At 40.1% G+C, this 18952-nt stretch overlaps 1 protein-coding gene across 6 annotated transcripts in view; it reads left to right on the top strand.

Moving 5' to 3' along the window:
• Positions 1-18952, top strand: part of APP (amyloid beta precursor protein) — a 199378-nt gene that overhangs the window by 31152 nt on the left and 149274 nt on the right. For all 6 annotated transcript variants that reach the window (XM_015299094.4, NM_204308.2, XM_046943383.1 and 3 more), the window contains exon 2: positions 8887-9054. In XM_015299094.4, the coding sequence (XP_015154580.2) occupies positions 8887-9054 (168 nt within the window). The remainder of the gene's footprint in view (positions 1-8886; positions 9055-18952) is intronic.

Raw genomic sequence — 18952 nt, 5'->3', positions numbered from 1 at the left:
ATTGCAAATGAAACGAACTAGTACAAACTAAATATGCTTTGAAGGCTTATGGTTAGTGGCTTTAGGTTAGTATTTGCAGAATGAATGATTGCAGCCTACATCAGAGAAGCCCTCTTAGAGAACTCACGGATGCTTTTTGATGTTTTAGTGTCTAATAAATAGTACACACGAGGTCTGATGCTTATTTTCATGTTCTATTGTAGTCCTTCTTAATTATAAATGAATAGCAGAGTTCTGTGTGGATTGAAGTATTGTAATTTCGGTCTATTGATGGAAAACCTCTCAAGGTAAAACCTTGCAGACTGTATTTTTTGAGCAGAACCTTAGTTGTGAACAAAGACAGTGCTTGTTGTTGAAATAGGGATTATGAAGAGCTGTTAGCAAATACATTAATTACTTTCATAGTTGCAGAGAGCAGTGATATTGAATGAATGAAGAGAGGGCTATACTTCCTCTTAAATAATGGTGCTTAATTGGAAAAGGCTTTTGCTGTTGAGATACAGAGCAAAATAAATAAATAAACCCTAAAACCTTCTAAGGACCTTTAAGGTTTCTTGTTTGTGCTTTTTTTTTGTTTTGTTTTGTTTTTTGTAATGAGTTAAACTTCTTTCAGTCCTCTGTTCTCAGCTACAAAAAGCCTTTTTGAGCATCTTGGAAATGATGTAAATTGCAGCTAGCATGCCCAACGCCCTGAAGTATCTGCACCTCTCCTCTGCCACATTTGTTAAGTTAGGTCTGGAAAAGGGGAAAGCAAAGGGGGATATCTGTACCCCATCTTCACGTGGGGAGGAAGTCGTTTCCTAGGTCTTTTCACTCTTGCATGATGTCTTGTGTTAAAAGCAAACATTCTGGCATCATATACATATGGGCATGACTGCTTTCCCTCTCAAAACAAACTGAAAAATACCTAGTTTTGAAGACAGGCTTTAGTAATTAATTGCTTCATTCAGGCGACTTACCATGTTTTGTCATAGTTTGATTACGCTTGTAAATATTAATTATTTGACAAAAGATAATTGGAAAGAAGCTGGATCATGTCTCCTTTGATTATCCAAAGCATTGTGCTTAGAATAAGCAGCTATATTCCTGATGAGCTTTCTCTTATGGAATCATTTTCTGATGCCAATCTTTAGCATTTATTGTGTGGGTTATTTTTAATGTTCTCACCTAAAGAAGGAGTTTGTATTGAAGGTTTTTTTTTTTTTATCTGTGAGCAGGCAAGATACCTTTCAAGTATAATGTTCTAGTGTTTTTGATTTCTTTACTGTCAGATATTTTAAGCACTTGAATATTTAATTCCTCATAAAGGAAACACAGCAGGGAAGTGTGCAATAAGGTGCAGGCAGTTCTGGAACAACTGAGTATTGTGGCTGAAACACACTGCTGAAATGCTGAAACCCTTCAAGGGAGAACCTGTTGTGTGCAGTGAGCAGCATTGACATAATATATTCTCAGCACTTCCAGCTCTTATTACAATTTTGCAATTTGTTAATAGATCTATAACAAATCTAGTAATTTTGTTTTCTACATCAGAAACATCAGATGATGCTTCAACAGCTTGTGGTGTTAGACAAATATTTACACAGCTCTAAATAAGGCCTATTTAGGTAATTGTTTTCAGGATCATTAAGTTGCCACTTTGCAAATACCTGTATTTTCCATTCTGGAAATTCAGTTCTGATGGATATGTCTTATTTATTAATGTGATGGGTTGTAGTGTTTTATTTGGTCTTTGAAAACTGTGGATGTACTGTGAAAAAAAAATGAGCATGGCTCTTGTAGTTCACTGGAGACAGTGTGCTAATTGACCTGTTAATAACTTGCAGCAAAGAAAGCACGTGCTGCTACTTCGAGGTCATGCATAAAGGAGACGATAATGCATGATTACAATTTCATAAATATGCCCATAGTTTCCTCTTTCACATAATGCAAATAGTTGGTGTTAATGTAGTTTGTGTTGCATGAGTTATTCTTTGGGAGACTAATTTGCCCTGCAGCTTTTGGATTAGTCAAGGAGAGATTTCTACCTCAGACATCATTGTAAATGGTTGGACCGTAGCTTTATGTTATTCAGCGTAACTGTATGGAAGCTGCTTATCTGTGTAGATCGATGCTCTAGATTATTTGATCACATTGTAGTGCAGATAATTTTTCTTGGCAGGCAATGAATGTAAGTGAATTAAACCACTGGCTATGAAGAAAACCTGAGTGATACATAGAATTCTCCACCAATTTCTGTATTTTAGCTGGATGATACAGCACTGACATGACCAGTGAGTCATTAATTCAAGTGTTTTAAATGTTGTGACATCCCATATGAGGCGAATCACTCTCACTACATCGAGCTGCTTCTCTCGTTTCACTCTCTTGCCTATTCCTTTAAGCTGATTTTGATCTTTGCATGTCCAGTACTTTTGAAAGAAGTGCCACATTTCATCTTCAGGTGGGGTTGTTCAGTCCTCCTCGTGATGACACTGATGTTGGATGTATCTGAAAATGGTTCCGAAGGTTGTGTGTTATCAGCAACTTGTGCAGACTAGAGGCTCACTAAATTAGTAATCTTTTATTTTTAGCCTCTCTGTGATTGTGAAGCATCATCACAATCCAGTCCCCGAGGGCAGGAGGCAGGAACAGAGCTATTTTTTCCTCAAAGTGCTGTGATGTTTGAGGCCTTCGAGACAAACTTGATAGGAAGAGAGATAGTGTGAAGAGAGCTGTTTCATTCTCTTGATGTGATACAAAATATGTGACTCAGTCTCTTAGCTGGAGATTTCAGGACGGACCCGTCAGAAGTTTCTAGCACACCTTTAATTCCCTGTAGAGTTTTTGTGGCACAGTCCTAATTGCAAATTTAGTTGGGGTTTTGGGAGAGGCTTGCTGTCCAAATGGCAGCATATAGCCTAGATGTGCAGTAGGTGTTGTCAGCTGTGTTACACAGTGCTTGGTGTTCAGAGCAGCTAACCTGGGAGTCAGAAATCTGCAGCAGGCCTGCTATAAGAACTGGAAGTGGAGAATCTGTACAGACCCACAGGACATGTAGGTGAACTTAGTAGAAGGGAACACTTCTCAATGTTAGCAAGATATGGAGTAATTTTGTTACAGTATCTCATAGTTACTGCTTTTTGTGCCTTTTTCCTACTGGTAAATGTTATGCTGAGCTCATTAGCAGAAACACAATATAATATGAGGTCAGAAATTGGCCTAAGGCCTTATCAGCTTGGGTTTACTTGCCATGTTGAAGCTTTTTAAAATGTCACTACAGTGAGTTGTGTAGCTGGGAAAGACCCTTGGTGAGAGAGGAGGCACAGACAGTGAGTGTCAGAGGCTCCATGACTGCCACTCCAACATGAAGCTGCATTAGAAGCTTCAAGGCTCTTCTTATCTCATCAGACTTAAAAAGTTAAATGGCAATAATCCTTTCTGAATCACAGAATGGTTTGGGTTAGAAGGGGCCTCAAAGCCCACACTGCCCCAACCCCTGCCATGGGCAGGGCTGCCCCCCACCAGCTCAGGCTGCCCAGAGCCCCATCCAACCTGGCCTTGAGCGCCTCCAGGGATGGGGCACCACAGCTTCTCTGGGCAGCTGTGCCAGTGCCTCACTGCCCTCTGAGGAAAGAATTTCCTTCTAACAACTAATCTAAAGCTTTCTTCTTTTAGTGTAAAGCCATTCTCCATTGTCCTGTCATTATCAGACTATGTAAAAATTTGGTCCTCCTCCTGCTTATAAGCTCCCTTCAAGTACTGAAAAATTACTGTTCATATTTAAAAATTTGCCATGGCTTAAAATAGATCCCATAAAGTTAAGGCTCCAAGGACTGATCCCTTGCAGATATCTCTTTGAGCAGATCTTTTGGGAGTACTCTTTGGTGGGGAGTGGCAGGAAGTGCAGCCTGATGCATCTTGCAAACAAGTTCTTGTTTGCTGTTTTGTTCTGGGAAAATGAGAGAAGGCTGCTTGATTTACAGGCCTGCCTTGTTGGGCTGCGTAGAGAAATGGGAAAGAATTGAAACATGTGGGATCAGATCTTCTTAAGTATTTGTTATTTAGCATAACTGGTTATTGTGGACCAAGTACACAGACAATTTTTAGCTTTATGGGTTTCAGCTTTTTACCTGTGGGTGTTGCTTCAGTCAGTAGGTTTGTAGAGGGAAAAAGCAATGTGTAATGCAATGCATAGGTTAATGCTATAGCCACATTTTGTATTATTCCTAGGATCACAGTTGGACAGTCTGTGACAAATTAGCTATTGGAAGAATAGGAGTAACGGTGCTGGAAGATGCTTGCAAAATGGGTGAAGGGAAGTCTTTATGCTGTTACTGACCTTCTTGTTCAGGTTTCAGTTAAAGGCCCGGAAGAAGCTCTCAGTGTAGGTTTCACGAGGACAAGGTCAGATCTGCTAATGCAGTCAGCTTTTGCCTTCATATAAAGGAGTGTTCTTCAGATTGACTGTTGTGTGTTGGCCATCACCTGTGCATGAAAGACACCATCAACATCCCTGTTTCTGTAGATTTCACAGCAGGTAATTTCTTGAAAAGCAGGAATCTGCTGGTTTTCAATCCAAGAAAGTGCAATAGCAGATCAACTTCTCATTTTCTTTATAAATGAATATCAGATAGCAAAAATCTTGGGTTAGAAGCGTATTTCATAGACAGAAATAGCATGAAGTCTGTCTCAAAAAATGAGTCTGCCAGTTAAAACTTATGCAATGGAACTGCAGGTTTCATCAGTAGCATGCTGAAAATGCAGCATATGAAATTGTTCCTTGATAGAAAAGGTGAGGGATTCGTAGCTGAAGTACCAGGGTTGCACTCTGGTAGTATTCACTTACCTTCAGGTATTAAATAGTTTAATGTGGCATTGTTGTTTTGTTTTCCTTAAGTAAAATGTTTTAAAAGGTGATATATCCACTCTAGTTGTTTGCTTGAAAGCTCCTATCTCCAAGCCAGAGATGTGACAGACAAATCCATTAACCCACTATCCTTGCTTAAGGGCATCTAAAGGAGTTCAGTTTCAGAAGCTGAGATTTGCATTATTCATGATCATGATCTAAATGCTTTAGTTCTGTTTACAGTGTCTGTTAATTGCTCCTGTATTTCTTTATGATTAGTAACTTTTAGCTGTCTTAATCAATAAGATGAAGTGCTATGCTGAGCAGTTAATTACGATGGCCCTGTCAGCTCAAAATAAAGCAAGCTAAATGTGCTCGTGGCTTGTTTGAGTAATTGGATTAAGCTAGGAGAAGTCTTGTCTCTTCTGAAGGGAATGAGGTTTTAAGTAGACAGTCATAGGCTGTCCTCTTAGTTAAATTGATAGCACTCCCAGTAAACCGCCACATTTTTCTTTCCAACCTTAGGTGGAGAAAGTGAGGGGGGAAAAACCAAACAAACCCGAAACTTCTCTATGAGTTTGTAACGACTTGATTCTGTTTCCTTTGAAGTTTTGGTTGAGCTACACTGCGTCTGTAAAGAAAAAAAGTCTTCACTTGGAGGATTTCATGCAAGTGACGCATCACTTTTGAGGTGCTCTGGAGTTGCTTAAATAGCAATGTAGTAGTTCTCCTTATCAAGGCAAGCTGGACAACTTGTCGTCCGGTTTTGGAAAATTCTCTTAATTACTCAGTGGAAGGAAAGGGATGGTTGACTTAAATCAAGTAAAAGTGATTTCCTTAGTAGAAGAAAAGCTGAGGTAGAGAAGGGAAATCATTGCCAATAGAGCAGTTCCTGTTTCAGTTTTTAAGTTAAATCACTGTAACACGTTAGCATCTTAAAGAAGGCAGGAAACGAAATGTTCTCTCCTTTTCAAAACCCAAAAGCTGAAATTCTTGTTTTAATTGTGGCATTTTAACTTGCAGTGATAATCTAATACGTGAGGGTAGTTAGATGTTGACTCAGTGCTTCTGGAGGCAGTATGTTTCATCATTTTAAGCATATAAAATTCATGATTTTTTTTTTTTTTGGTTTGTTTAAACGAAGAGTGAAGAAATTAAAGATACTGGATTTGTAATACCTCTTCTAAAGGAGTCTTTCGGTTTCTTCAGTTTTTCATGAATTCTTAATGATTTTAATTTTTCCCTTGAGAAATCTTCTAGCTAAGAAATTAGAAGTAAAAATAGGCATTTAAACATAAGTGCATACTCTACCATATCTCGAATGTGACAGGCTCATTTCTGGGAAGTGACTGTCCGTGAATCCCTGTTGGCTTCTCTCATAACAAATGTAACCAGAAGAGGAGACTTGTGTGTATGTGTGTGTGTTGAGTTTCTCAGATGCTAACATTGAACCACGTACTTCCAGCGATGTATGTTACCAGGTAGACAACTCCTAAGGGCAGAACAGGTGGAAAGAAGATCACCTGATGTGCATTACTGATGAGGTCCCTCCAAATGGTGTCAGCTAATCTGCCAGCCTTTGCCATACAAGAGGGAGGGCCATCCCCTTTCCTCCATCCTTCCTTCCCTCCTACATGCTGCAGGCTGTCTATGGTGCCTGTGATCCTCCTGAGCATAATCTGATAACCTGGGAGACAGCTGGCCCAGAAGAGAAGGAGGGGGCTAGGAGAAGACCAGGGCTTCTTTCTGTGGGATTGTGAAATGCTTATAGTGGAGTCCTCGGATTGTCCATGGAGATGCGGGGAGGCCCTTCACGCACCTGGTTGCAGCAGGTTCACAGGGTTAGCTTGGGCCTGGTACCTCAGCCTCATAGCGCCAAATGGTGAGAACTGAACAGAGTAGAAGTGTTGGCAATGCAGCCTTACCTGTCCCCTTCTTAAGCAGAGGCACACTGTGGAATAGGTTCCCCAGGGAGGTGGTTGAGTCACCATCCCTGAGTGTGTTTGAAACCATTTGGATGTGGTGCTCAGGGACATGACGTAGCAGAGGGTTGTTAGTTAGGGTAGTATGGTTAGGTTGCGGTTGGACTCGATGATCTTGAAGGTCTTTTCCAACCAATGAGCAATTCTGTGTTTCTGTGATTTTCTAGTAGTTCAGTTCGGTTTAATTTCACAAAGGATTTGCGGCTTTCAGAATTGAGCCTAGTGCTGGTAGAAAGGGAAGGCACAAAGGCAACAAGCCGGGGGATGCTCTGGGTGTTACAGTGATGATCTGTTTGGCCTAACTGTGCGAGGAGTGACTTCCCTTAGTTTTATTTCAAGTGTCAAATACGCATTTAACAGTGCTAACATGGCTTCTCTAGTCCTTTTGGCAGCTGTCATTTTATTTGGCAACGTTCACATCTCGCACAAGGTTTTGCAAACAGTTTTCCACTTCTGTTTGGACAGGAAGATGGTGTCTCATTTATTTCCTAGCGGTAGATAAGGGTTAGCTCGATAGCTGGAATTATACCGATATTCAGGTTTTGCTCTTTAATGAATGAGAATGATGGGAACATCCTTTCATGGTGTGTATTTGTGTGTAATGATAGTAATAAGCAGCAGTTTCACTGGACCGTGAGATAGAAGGATTCTAAGGTTGTTTATATGGTACAAAAAGCTCCACAGAAATGGATCATGCATCTGTGCTGCATGAGACGTTGCTGTGCCACAGGAGTGGCAGTGAGCAGTTCACCTCCTGGGACTGGCTGATGCCTGCTGATTTTTTCAGCCTCTTCTAATCCAGTTCACAGTCAGCGCAGCATGGCCTGTCCCCATTCCTGGCTGGGAGCAGGTTCTTTGGCTGGTGTTGGACACATGCTTGCTGTTGTAGCCTTCCCAGGAGTTTTCACTCAGCTTCAGTGTTGTTGTAGGCCTGCCGATCCTTTCATTTCAGCTGTTGATTTATCTACTTTTAAAAGGCTTTGTTACCCAGGCAGCATCTTGAGATTGATTTCAGCAGTGGTGGGGATTAAGATGAATTAGAGGGCAGGTAGGGTGCACCTTGGGGATAAAGAGAGGCCTATGGCTTTTTGAGAACAGGACATTTGAAATTGTTTCCTGTTTTCACTGACCCATAGCGTGAATTTTGGGGTGGTTTTAATCAGTGATTAAAATGACTAGGTCCAAGTAACAGTGGAACAGAATCTTTAAAATGTTTAATTGCATACAAGTGCTTTTTACCTTTCCAAGTTTTGGGAAGGAATAATGTAGATTGGGTTCCACAGATGTTAGTTCTTTTTTCTTCTTTTCCTTGTGCAGTATTTAAACCAATGCAGAGGTTTGTGGGTGAGGAGGATTGCGTTCAGTTCAGAAATCGTTGAGGCTCAGAGCCCCACGTAAGGAGGGAGTCTGCCAGGTGATGCTGGGTTGGGCACTGTTGTGACAAGGAATAGCGCTGGCTTAGAGTATCTTAACATTGTGTATTTTAGTACTTAGTTTGGTAGATGATAGTCTATAATGTTTTATTGAACTAGACCTTACCATTCCTGTTTGATACCACCTCATCCAGTGCATTTTAAGGCTCAGTCAGAACAAAGCTTAAGTGAAAGCTGCTTACTTCTAACTCACTAAGTTGATAAGGCATGATGCGATGCATCCTGGGTGTTCAACATGTGAACGAGCTAGAGGTGGTCTTGAAAAAGGTTGTGTGTTGTTCTTTTGGTATTCGTTGGTGACTTCCCCACACCTCCCAGCACCAGTATACCAAGTATGTTGTGAATGTTAAATTTCTGTAATCAGCTCTGAACGTTGTTCTTTGTTTAGACCACATTGATGGGGTAATTTTGGGTCCTGAAGAAGTTTACTTACAGCTTTAGACTTTGTGTTACATTATTGCATGTCTGAATTTCAGTGGAGATGTTATTTAAACTTCTCAAATTTGCTGTATTCAGTTTCTGTCTTTGTGGCCATGGATGGGTGAGCTTAGGCTTTGATTCAGGCTTGCTTATGCTGTTGTAGCTTTAGTAGGTCTGAAATGTCAGAAGTGAGAGTAAAACCTATTTTTTCTTCTCCTTTCAGGTGCCTGCTGATGGAAATGCTGGATTGTTGGCAGAGCCTCAAATTGCCATGTTCTGTGGCAAACTCAATATGCACATGAATGTTCAGAACGGAAAATGGGAATCTGACCCCTCTGGGACCAAGACCTGTATCGACACTAAAGAAGGGATTCTGCAGTATTGCCAGGAAGTAAGTCTCTCGTGTGGGAGGCAGCTGTGGTGTTTCTGTTTAAGAACCTACATGCAGGTGCTTACAGAAGAACTGAATCTCCATAGGGATCTTCCCTTTCTATTTTTCTCTTCTGCTCTATTGCCCTTTTGTCCTTCTGAAAGATGCTCTCCCCAGAGGCTATTAAAACAGCTTCAGAAACTAGCTGCAAGAGGATTATTGAGACTGTTGTTGGATAATTTTGTCCCTATCTTATGCCTATGGGGAGGCTAACTTTATAACTCAGAAGTTCATTGTATGTTCATAAAGCATTTAAAACAGTTCATTTAAAACACTTTTTTTCTTTCTGGGCTGATCTTGGAAGTCAGCTTCAACCCCATCCACTGTCATTGTACCATCATAATTAAATATTCTGGGTCACTCCAGAATTATTGCTCCCTGCAACACTGAACCATTCAGAGTTTCTTAATAGAAAGAGCTTGCCCTACAGATGAAGTCACAAAGAACAGTTTCATATTCGAGAGCAGTAACTTATTACCCTCTCATTCATGTCCTAAGAACAGATTGTGTATCTAATTTTGTTTTGTTTCCATGCTGTGATAGCGTGATAACCTTGTACCAGTGTGTGACAGTTTGAAAAACAAAATGTGGATTTCATGCCATGAAACAAAAGGGCACGCCTTGAGTTGCTTCAGTCCTTATGTCTTTTTATGCCATCTCTGCTGTTTTTTTTTAAAGCAGAGGTTATTACTTATTGCTATAGCAGTAGCTGTCTTGCCTCCTAAATGTCAAACCAATTCTTGTGAAAATGCCTCTTCAAAAAGCAAGATAATTCACACTTCAGATCTCTTCTCTCTTAGCGTCTTCATCCCTGTCCTTTCACCCACTGATCGATTGTTCCTTCTGTTTCTTGTGATGTTTTGTTCAGTTGTTTGAGGTTGGGATTTATGGTCTTGAATAAAAATGTTAAGAAAGAACTTCTGGTGGATATTAAAATGGATACTTCACCAATAGCTTTCTCTTAATAAAAGGTATTGCTTTTTGAAATTAATAGTATTTTTGCCTACTACTAACAAAAATACCAAACATGAGACATATTGGCAGGGTTTAAAAGGCTGCTTTTTGTTTTTCATTGTCTGCTTTGAGTTATCTAATGAAGTTGTTTTATGCATAGTGAGAATACTGAGGGTGGGGAAAGGAATGAGATGAGTGAATAAAAGCCCATGAGGTAGAAAGTCATTCTGAAGTTACAGAAAGAAATACATTAATTTACAGGAAACACGAACAGCAACTTTAGGCAGTTCTAAGGCAGGAATGGTTCAGAACTGACAGTGCAGTTACAGATACAGATACAAAAGGATTCCAGAACAAGGACTTGGTACTCTAAAACTCAGCTGAATGTCAGGTGATGTAGAAATTTTGCATCATAGAGAAAAATGCTCTAATTTAATAAATAAAAATGAAAAGGAAAGCAAAAGCAGTTGGAAGGCAGTAGCTGTATGCTGACAGATGACAAAGGGATCAATAAGTGAAATCGTTACTTGCATGTAAAAAAAAAATTGTTCACTGTGACAGCAGCCAAAAGCTGGAACAGGCATTCAGTCACACTCACAGGCTGGGAGAGCTGAACCAGCCAAGGGCTCGAGTAGCTTGGGCTTTGACGTGAGCCCTGCTCAGAGTAAGGGGAGGTCTAGGTAATCTTTATAGCTCCTTTTCATCCTTTTTTTTTTTTTTTTTTTTTTTTTTTTTAATGAGTCTAAACATTTTTCTCACTGGAGAAAAGATTGAGAAGAAGAGAGCTTTTGTTACTTGGGTTTTTGAGAGTTACATATTTAACTGCAGTGCAGCAATAGCCTTGATTTATGTGCTGATTGTTCATTAACTTAATAGTAGCTTATCCATGTTATGATTTACCTAGCTACAGAGACACTTCAAGAATTACAATGTAGTGGGGTCAGCACTGTCACAGGGCAAGCTGCTGGCTGATCTACTCCCTAAAAATGGGACAGGCATCTTAATGTTTTTAGTTAGTGGCATAAGATATCAAAAGGCTAGAGAGGTAGTAAGCATGGGAATTGGAGTGAAAAATCTTTCCCTGCTGTACTCACCACTGGGTGAGTTTGTTCGTGGAACAAACCTTGTTCTGTTTGTTCATGGGAAGGTGCTGATGTCCTGCCTGGTCCCTTGGTTTCCTTCTCCACCTGTGCTACACAATTCAACTTGCAGGACCGACGGTGGTAGAGGCAGGACAGGCTGCTATGAGATGTCAGAGCATTGAGAGCACCACAACTCAGGACAGGGATGCAGCAGGTTTAGGGGCGAGGAGGAATCATGAGTCTAATGTCTAATGAGTTTAATGCTGCTAATGAATACAGAAACTAATAAATACTACGAAGGTGAGATCTACTGGCAAGATAAAATTAAAAGTCAGGTTAAAATTGATCCAGCCCTGCAGAATGGACCAACACTCCTGGTTTTGTACAACTCTTTCCCATAGTGTTCCATGCTTCCTCTTGTCCTTGTGACCACTTCTGTAGCATGGTGGGTTTGGCTATGGCCAGGAAAAGGCACTTCTGACTTGCTTTTGTTTAAGTTTATTATGACCTGAGAAGAGGAATGGAAGAATCTGATACAAGCACCATCTTCTATCAGAGAAAAGAAGTTGGGGAATAGCACTAGTACATGCAAGTCAGGCTGACTTCTCAGCTGTGGAAAACCTGTTGCTTGATGCTCCATATATACTTTGTATCCTGGAGGTAATAAGTGAGGTGGCTGTGGTTTTCCACTTGCGTTCTGCTGTTTACCTTGGCTGTGAGATAGTGTTTGCTCTTGTCAGGCCCAGGGAATGGGGCAAATACGTATTTTCTCATTAGCAGGAAGCAATATGCATCAAGGTTAAGATATGGTACCTCTTGCATTGGAACAGAATGTGGTTAAAATCTTCTTTCTTCTTAATTATGCCAAATACAATCTTTTCCTTCCCTTTTTTCCCCAAATAGATGACAACTCCTTCTAGGGATGCAGTATTTCTCAATACAGGCAGAGTTTAAGTTTATGTACTCCACTAACGCAGAAGATGGGTGCTCTGCCTGGGCATCATGGCAGCTTCCTACCTTCCTCAGTCTGGCAGGAGCAGCAAGTATTGGTACCACACTGCTAGGATACTGTGTTTTTTTTCCAACTCTGAGCAGAACATTGAAATGACAGGGAGCAGGAGATGATGAGATTTTCCCCTGCATTTCTAGTAAGAAGTCCAGTCTATCTATCATATTATTCCACCTAATTTTTGTCACAGGTACCTTGTGTAGCATTCTCACTGTTTCTGTAATGCAAGAGATGTTGCTCTACTGCAGTAGATCCTGCAGAAGCAGCCTATGCACCCAGTTCCTTCCTTCCATAGCTTTTTCTTCCACAAAGGTGTCTTGAAATGAATAATCGAATCTCTCCTATCGTCAAGTTTTGTAACAGTAGATGTGTTTCTCTGTTTCCTTATAAGTGATTTCAAAAAGAGTTTTTCTTTACAACCCAAGGCTGGAACATGTACGGAGTACAGAAGGACTTAGATTTCTTCTCTGGAGAAGATGTTACAGGTATCCTTGCGTGTTTTCCTTGAGATTGCCATTGCTGCCTCTCCTTGTCCGTTGCCAGCGTAGGTGGATTTTGGAAATCTTGATGGAGGAAGTAACAGTAAAGGACCATTGCAGGGCAGAAAGGGAGGAAAAAGTAATAAGCAGAACCACCTACGTGTTTTAAGGATATGTGTCGCTTGTTGTTTCTTCTCATTTTTTGAGTGGGAGCTCAGTGCAGTACAGGAACTGTCTGGATTTATTTTTGAATAGCACATCCCACAGTTAAAATGTGACAACTCTCAGACTTATTTGAAGAGAGATGGAAGATACTTGAATGCTACTTTCTGATTTCCTCGAGTTCAGTTAAACTCCGTTCCTCCACTAACAAGAAATGGTTGTGGAAGCAGTGCACACTGATCTCTTCTGCCTTGAAATCTGTGCCGTCTCTTGTGTTTTTAAGCTAGGACAAACTAGGTAAAAATTAGCAACACTGGCTTGTTTACTGAAGAGATAGCAATCTTAGCTCTGGTTGCTTTTCTTTTTTCTACTGTCTTTTTATTTCTTCTTTTTTTTAATAGAACAAGATCAAATGTTCCTGGGTAGAGCTAAATGTTGTCTAGAGAGGTACAATTTACTCATGCGCGGTATCTTCTAATCTCAAACTAAATAGCGTGCTGCTGTTTGTATCCATTATTGAAAAGTAAAATGGCATGAGCCTGAATTGCATATGGTTGTCAAATGCAAGCACTGCTGGCACTAGAACAATGTTTATTCAGGTTGCATTAATGTAAATGGAGTGGTTACACCTGTGTATGTGCCAAAAGCATTAACATGTTGTGAGTATACTAGCTGACACTTCCAATCAAGCCATCGGTCAATCTAGGTCTGTTGCTGACGCTGCACTAACAGCTGTTTCAGAGGGATGTTGAAAAAACCCTGCCATTTGTAATTACTGCACTACTAGTCCCCTGGGGAAGGCTGCTTCCCAACAGCCATTGATTGCAAGTTAGCTGAAGCCGTGGAATGTGGGGATTGCTGCTCCTGGGTTTTGGTTTTTGTTTAGTGGGAGAGACTTGGTGTCCCCACCTACAGATGTTCAAGTGAAGGGTGGCAGCAGCTCTGACGTGTCACATTACTGTGGAAGAAGAGTGCATTTTGGAGCAGGTTTTGCTCACTGAAATCCAAGCAGCTGCTTATCTTGCTAAATAGTTCTCACAGAACCAACCTGGAACCTGCCCTTTGGCAAAGTACTTTGGCAAAGTATTTTTATAGTCACGTGAGTATGAGGAGTTAGAAGTTAATTTAGGTGTGTTCAGTTCCCCATTCAAGTGGAATGAGTGTTCAGATGAAAAGTATTGGTGTATGGTGTACTATATTAACAATTTTAAACAGCTACTACGTGCTGGATTTATTATGTCTAGAAATTAGCTTATGTTATAGAAGTTGCTTGAAGGGCTGAAATTATTTTGCAGTGTCCAAAATAAATTGTGTAAGCAGTGCTCTCAGCTGGCAGAAAATTCACGTTGCCTAATATGTATCTGTTTTTCCCTTACTTAATTTGGAAGTTCTTAACTCCACTTAAGTGTGCGTGGAATTTAACAGAATGGAAAGGAACTGTTCTGAAGATTGTTTTCAAAAGCAAATCAAAACTATAGTATAAGTTGTTTGAGTCTAGATATTGCTTGTGCTATTGACTGGATGGAGTGTAAACCTTGGAACTTAGGGATGTATGTGTTCCCTATAGCCAGCAACTGGCTCCCTCCTAGATAGCTGGGTAGAGCTTGTAGTAGCTTCCAGATGCAGAACGTCAGTGTTGGCTTCGAGAGGTGTTACACCTGGCATCTCTGAATGTACACAACTGCTTGGGATCTTTGTGAGGTCATGCATGTATCCACTTCTGTCTTGAACATCCAGAGCCATGGATGTCTTGTAACGAATGTGTATTTCTTATAGAAGTCCTTCCCAGAAATTAAAAAATGAATTGTAACTACACACTGCTATGCTGTAGCTGTTTTGCTGGGGGTTTTTTTTGTGCTACATGGAACAGAAAACAAGGTAAATTAAGATAACAGATAAAGTATCGTAACTATTGACGAAACAGCGTTGACATCTGTAACCTCTAATTATCATTCTTCCAAAGGGGAAGTTCTTGTCTTCAGTTCAAATCTAGATCTCCCCTCTTCTGTAACCATTTCCCAGTGTCCTATCACAACAGACCCTGCTGAAGAGTCCTCAAGTCCCCTCTTCTGGAGGTAGACCAAGGAGCCATCGCATCAGGCTTACTTCCCCACCTTCATTTTGGTTTGCTTGTTTGACTCCATACTGCCAGGGTATCAGAGAATCCTTCTGTTCTTTCTGCCCTGGGTGCTGTGCAATCCAAAATTGGGATGGCAGGACTGATAGCAGCACTTCCATTTCTTTCTAGTCTCTTTTATTGAGAGCTACGGGTTTGTTAAAGGAATTGTCGGACAGCCAGGAATACTGATGCTTTTTAATACATGAATTAAAAATAAGGCTTTTCTTCTGAGAGGAGAATTTGAGATGTAATGAAAATGGTCTTGTTCCTTCAATAATGGTTTCTTTCCATGGTATTCTGTCACTTTCATCCTAATATGAATTGTTGTTTTTATCTAGGCTGTATGATGTGCTCTTTCTAATTTCTCAAACCAAATAACTATCGTATTGAAGAAGAAATTGAATTTTAAACTTGAGCTCCTCTAAACTAAGCTTTAAAATTACAAGTTTTGCTCAGAAGAAAATGGTCCATTTAATGAAAAATCGTGAAAAACATAGAGATTTTTGGCATCACAGACTGTCCTTAAAACAAATGACATTTTGAAGGCACATGTGTTGGTATGCAGTCATTCCTACAGGATTAGGTGAACAGTATCTGAGTGTTCTTTGCATTGATTATTGAGTTCTTTAGTTTTACTTATGTTTTAGTCCACGGGAAAAGTCCAATTAATTTACTCTGCCAGGGCTTGAATCTCATTTGCCTTAACAAAAGCTTAGATTTTGGAAATGCAGGTTCTGTAATGGGTGATGTTTATCGTGTGTTTAAGCCTTAGTACATTCACAGTGTGACTTCCTTGAGAAAGAGAAGCTTTCTAACCGAAATGCTGTTATCTACTATTTAAATTTATTAGTCACTTGATTTGAAATATAACTTAGCATCTTGCAACATATGCGTTGCTTTCCTTTGTTGTGGTATTGATGAAGAGCTCTCTTTTCCCCGTGTGGACTTCTTTGTATGACCTCAAAATAAAGGAAATGAAAAATATCAATCTCAATATATTTTATTGCTTTTATAATAAATGTTCCAACTTCTTTTGAAGAAACCTGTTTTTCTTAGGGAGAGAGAGCAATTCTGCTTGAAGGCCAAAGGAGGAAAAAGGATAAAAATGCAAGAGGATTGTCTATGTAAATATATTTTGGTAAATCTGTACTGCAGGGCTTAAGGAGGGAAGCTGTATTTTCCCCCTAGATTAATTTTGAATTTCACAGATATGATAGTTGAGCTGAATGGCTCAATTTATTGCCAGATTCCATCAGCATAGCCTTTGTGCCAGGAGTAGATGAGATGATTGTTTCTTCTGCCCTCTAAAACATACAAGTATGATGGCTTATGTGCAGGGTAGTCCTATTGCCTTCAGTTTAAAGTTGAACTAGCAGATAACCCTTCAGCACATGATCTGATGTGAAAAGGCATCTACTGCATTGAGGGTGTAAAAGACGAGGAAAGACATTAAAATATTATTTTTAGTGTGCTCTGCTTGTGGTTTGCTCTATAAGGTTATAAAGGGACCCACTGCCACACTTCAGCAAGGTCTCTGTCCATGCCTAGGGAGGAGAATGAAGCTCACTTAGACAGCCCTTGGACCTGCTGAAGCCCAAGAAACTCACCTGAGGGCTGTGTGATGTTAGATGGGATTTGCAGAAAAGTTACCTCTCCTGCAGCTGTAGTGTTGCATGGAAGATGTCCTGATGGGGATGAGGCAGTGGAACTCTACTGCTGCATTTCACCATCTTTCTATACACAGAGATCTTAGTACGTTGTCTACTCTTCTAAGATGTGTCTCCCCTGACATCTTGCCCTATATAGCTCTAAGATGGACTTGCATCAGCTGTTCCTTCAATAAATAATGTTATAAGCTCAAGAGACTCTAGGCGTAAAGTGCGATGATCACCTAAAGTAAAGAAAATGTGTCACCGTTACACATCAGCTCTTTTGAGAAAGAAATATTTATGCTAATCTACTTTTTCCACCTTTCCAGATGGTGATTGCATGGGCACTTTAGTCTGGCACAGATCTAGCCCACTTTCCAAAAGGTCATCCTGGGTTATCTTTAATTCCTGGCACTTTCCACTGTGATGCAGTTTCTATTCTTCAGAGGATGTTTTCAGAAGTAGGTCAGCTTCTTGATCCAGCTTCTGTGTTATTGCTGGCTCCCGGGGAAGTGTTAGTGGTAAATGGAGAAGAGATGGAATGAGGCAGGAATCATGCCTTGGCAACCTCAGATCTGTGTCCAATTAAAGGTACTGAAACCATGGCCATAGCATCCACGAGCTTACCTCTGTAGATGGATGGGTGCAAGTGTGATTCCTTCTTGGGTTTTTTGAGAGCTGTCTGGTTGTGGTTTTTTGGGGTGTGGGTTTGTTTTTGAAGATTTAGGTGTTTAATTTCTTTCTGGTCACTGTTTATGACAACATGTATGCCTGAACAGGCTGCATGTGTTGTGGCAGCCTGTATTTTTGGATCATCCTCTTTTCTTGTTGAAGGCCGTACAGCTTTCCCATGCTATAACTTAACAGCTTTTTCCTGCAGTGGTAGTGGTATTGTCTTTTGGGGGAGCTTTTCCCAGTTCCTTTTTTTTTCTCCTTTTTTTTTTTTCTTTATTCCTTATTTCATCCTTTGTCTGCATGTTTTGAAGTATTTAGAAATCAGAAAATTGATCTGTTTCTCGTCATTATAGTACATACGAAGTTGATGAGTAGCAGACAGTGGGCTGATCTGTCTAGGTTAGTAGCACAGAATCATTTCAAATTCAGAAGCCCGAATGTGCAAGTTAGAGGAAAAGATGCTTTATGTACATTTTCAGTTGTTAGTTCTGCAGGCAAACGTTAAAAAAGAGAAACACTATTTCTCTTGCTTATAGTTTTGAGGCTGTGAAGAAGGTGATGATTGCTTGAATTCATAGCAGGGCAATGCCCAAAAGTTGGATGGAGGAAATATTCTTTGATTTCTGGAGCATTCTGTGGTTTCTTTTACCCCAAGCAGATTATTAACTGCTTCTTTCTAAGCCATGTCATGACATTATCATCTGGTTAGAGTTTATCCAATTAAGATATTATATAGTACTGTACGGAATGCCTGCTTTAATCTTCCAAATGCTGTATACCTCTATTTAATCAAAAATCCCACTGATAGTCTGTTTTGATAGATGTGTGGTGATTACAGAAAATAATGCTCTCAATTCCAGATGGTTGCGGATTTAGTCATGGAGAGGTCTCTGTATACCTAGCCAATTATTGATTCCTTCACCTGCCTTTTCCTTTACATGTATATAGTGTGGTCGTCAACATTTCTAGCAGAATTTTAGCTATCAATTTGTAAATCTGTAGAGGCAGTGTAAATCTGCGTTGGGTTTCAATATGTTTTCCTCTAAACATCTGTGAGCTGTTTTAGCTAACATTGTTTGTTCCCACACAACTTCGCAAATTTGTAGTCTCCATCTAAGAGGAAAAAAACATTCATTCAAGAGCTGGAATTGTATTTTTGTGTTTAACCAGAGATCTAAGGGATGCTGGCAAGGCTGATCCTACAAAAGCTAAACTTGTTAATACTGTGTAAATTGATATTTGTATACGTTTTGTTATTTAAGAGGAATTTCTCATTGAAACTCTCATTTGGAGTTGTTGAGGCCAGTGGGTATGTCAATCTGTAATTACTTGCTGAAGTCTGAAAGATGGCTTTGAGTATTTTAGTGTTGGTATGGATCAGAGCTGCGAAGTTGAGCAGTGGTGTGATGCTTCGTTACTGCTATTTTGTTTCTATACTTCAGATGTTTTATACAAGAGCACCTCATGGGTTTGCATATTTGAAGTCCCATTTGAGGACCCTGGACTCTCATATGTGCAGCCAAATTTTGTTGTTCCCAAACATATCCGCTTTATCATACTTCAAATTATGGCATCTTTAACTGTGGTAGCTTCAGATCTGTGGAAAGAACAAACAGTCTCTCCCATGAGATAGTCAGACTGCTTGAACTAATTTTAGTGTTTCTTATAAAACTAGCAGTTAGGAGTGCTGTTGCAGAGCATTTCAGCAGAAATGTTGAGCTGAAGTGGTA

The sequence above is a fragment of the Gallus gallus genome, chromosome 1 (assembly GCF_016699485.2).
Source record: "Gallus gallus isolate bGalGal1 chromosome 1, bGalGal1.mat.broiler.GRCg7b, whole genome shotgun sequence".
Classification (NCBI taxonomy): Eukaryota; Metazoa; Chordata; class Aves; order Galliformes; family Phasianidae; genus Gallus; species Gallus gallus.
The sequence above is the reverse complement of the archived record's forward strand: the minus strand, read 5'-3'. Positions and strand labels throughout refer to the sequence as shown.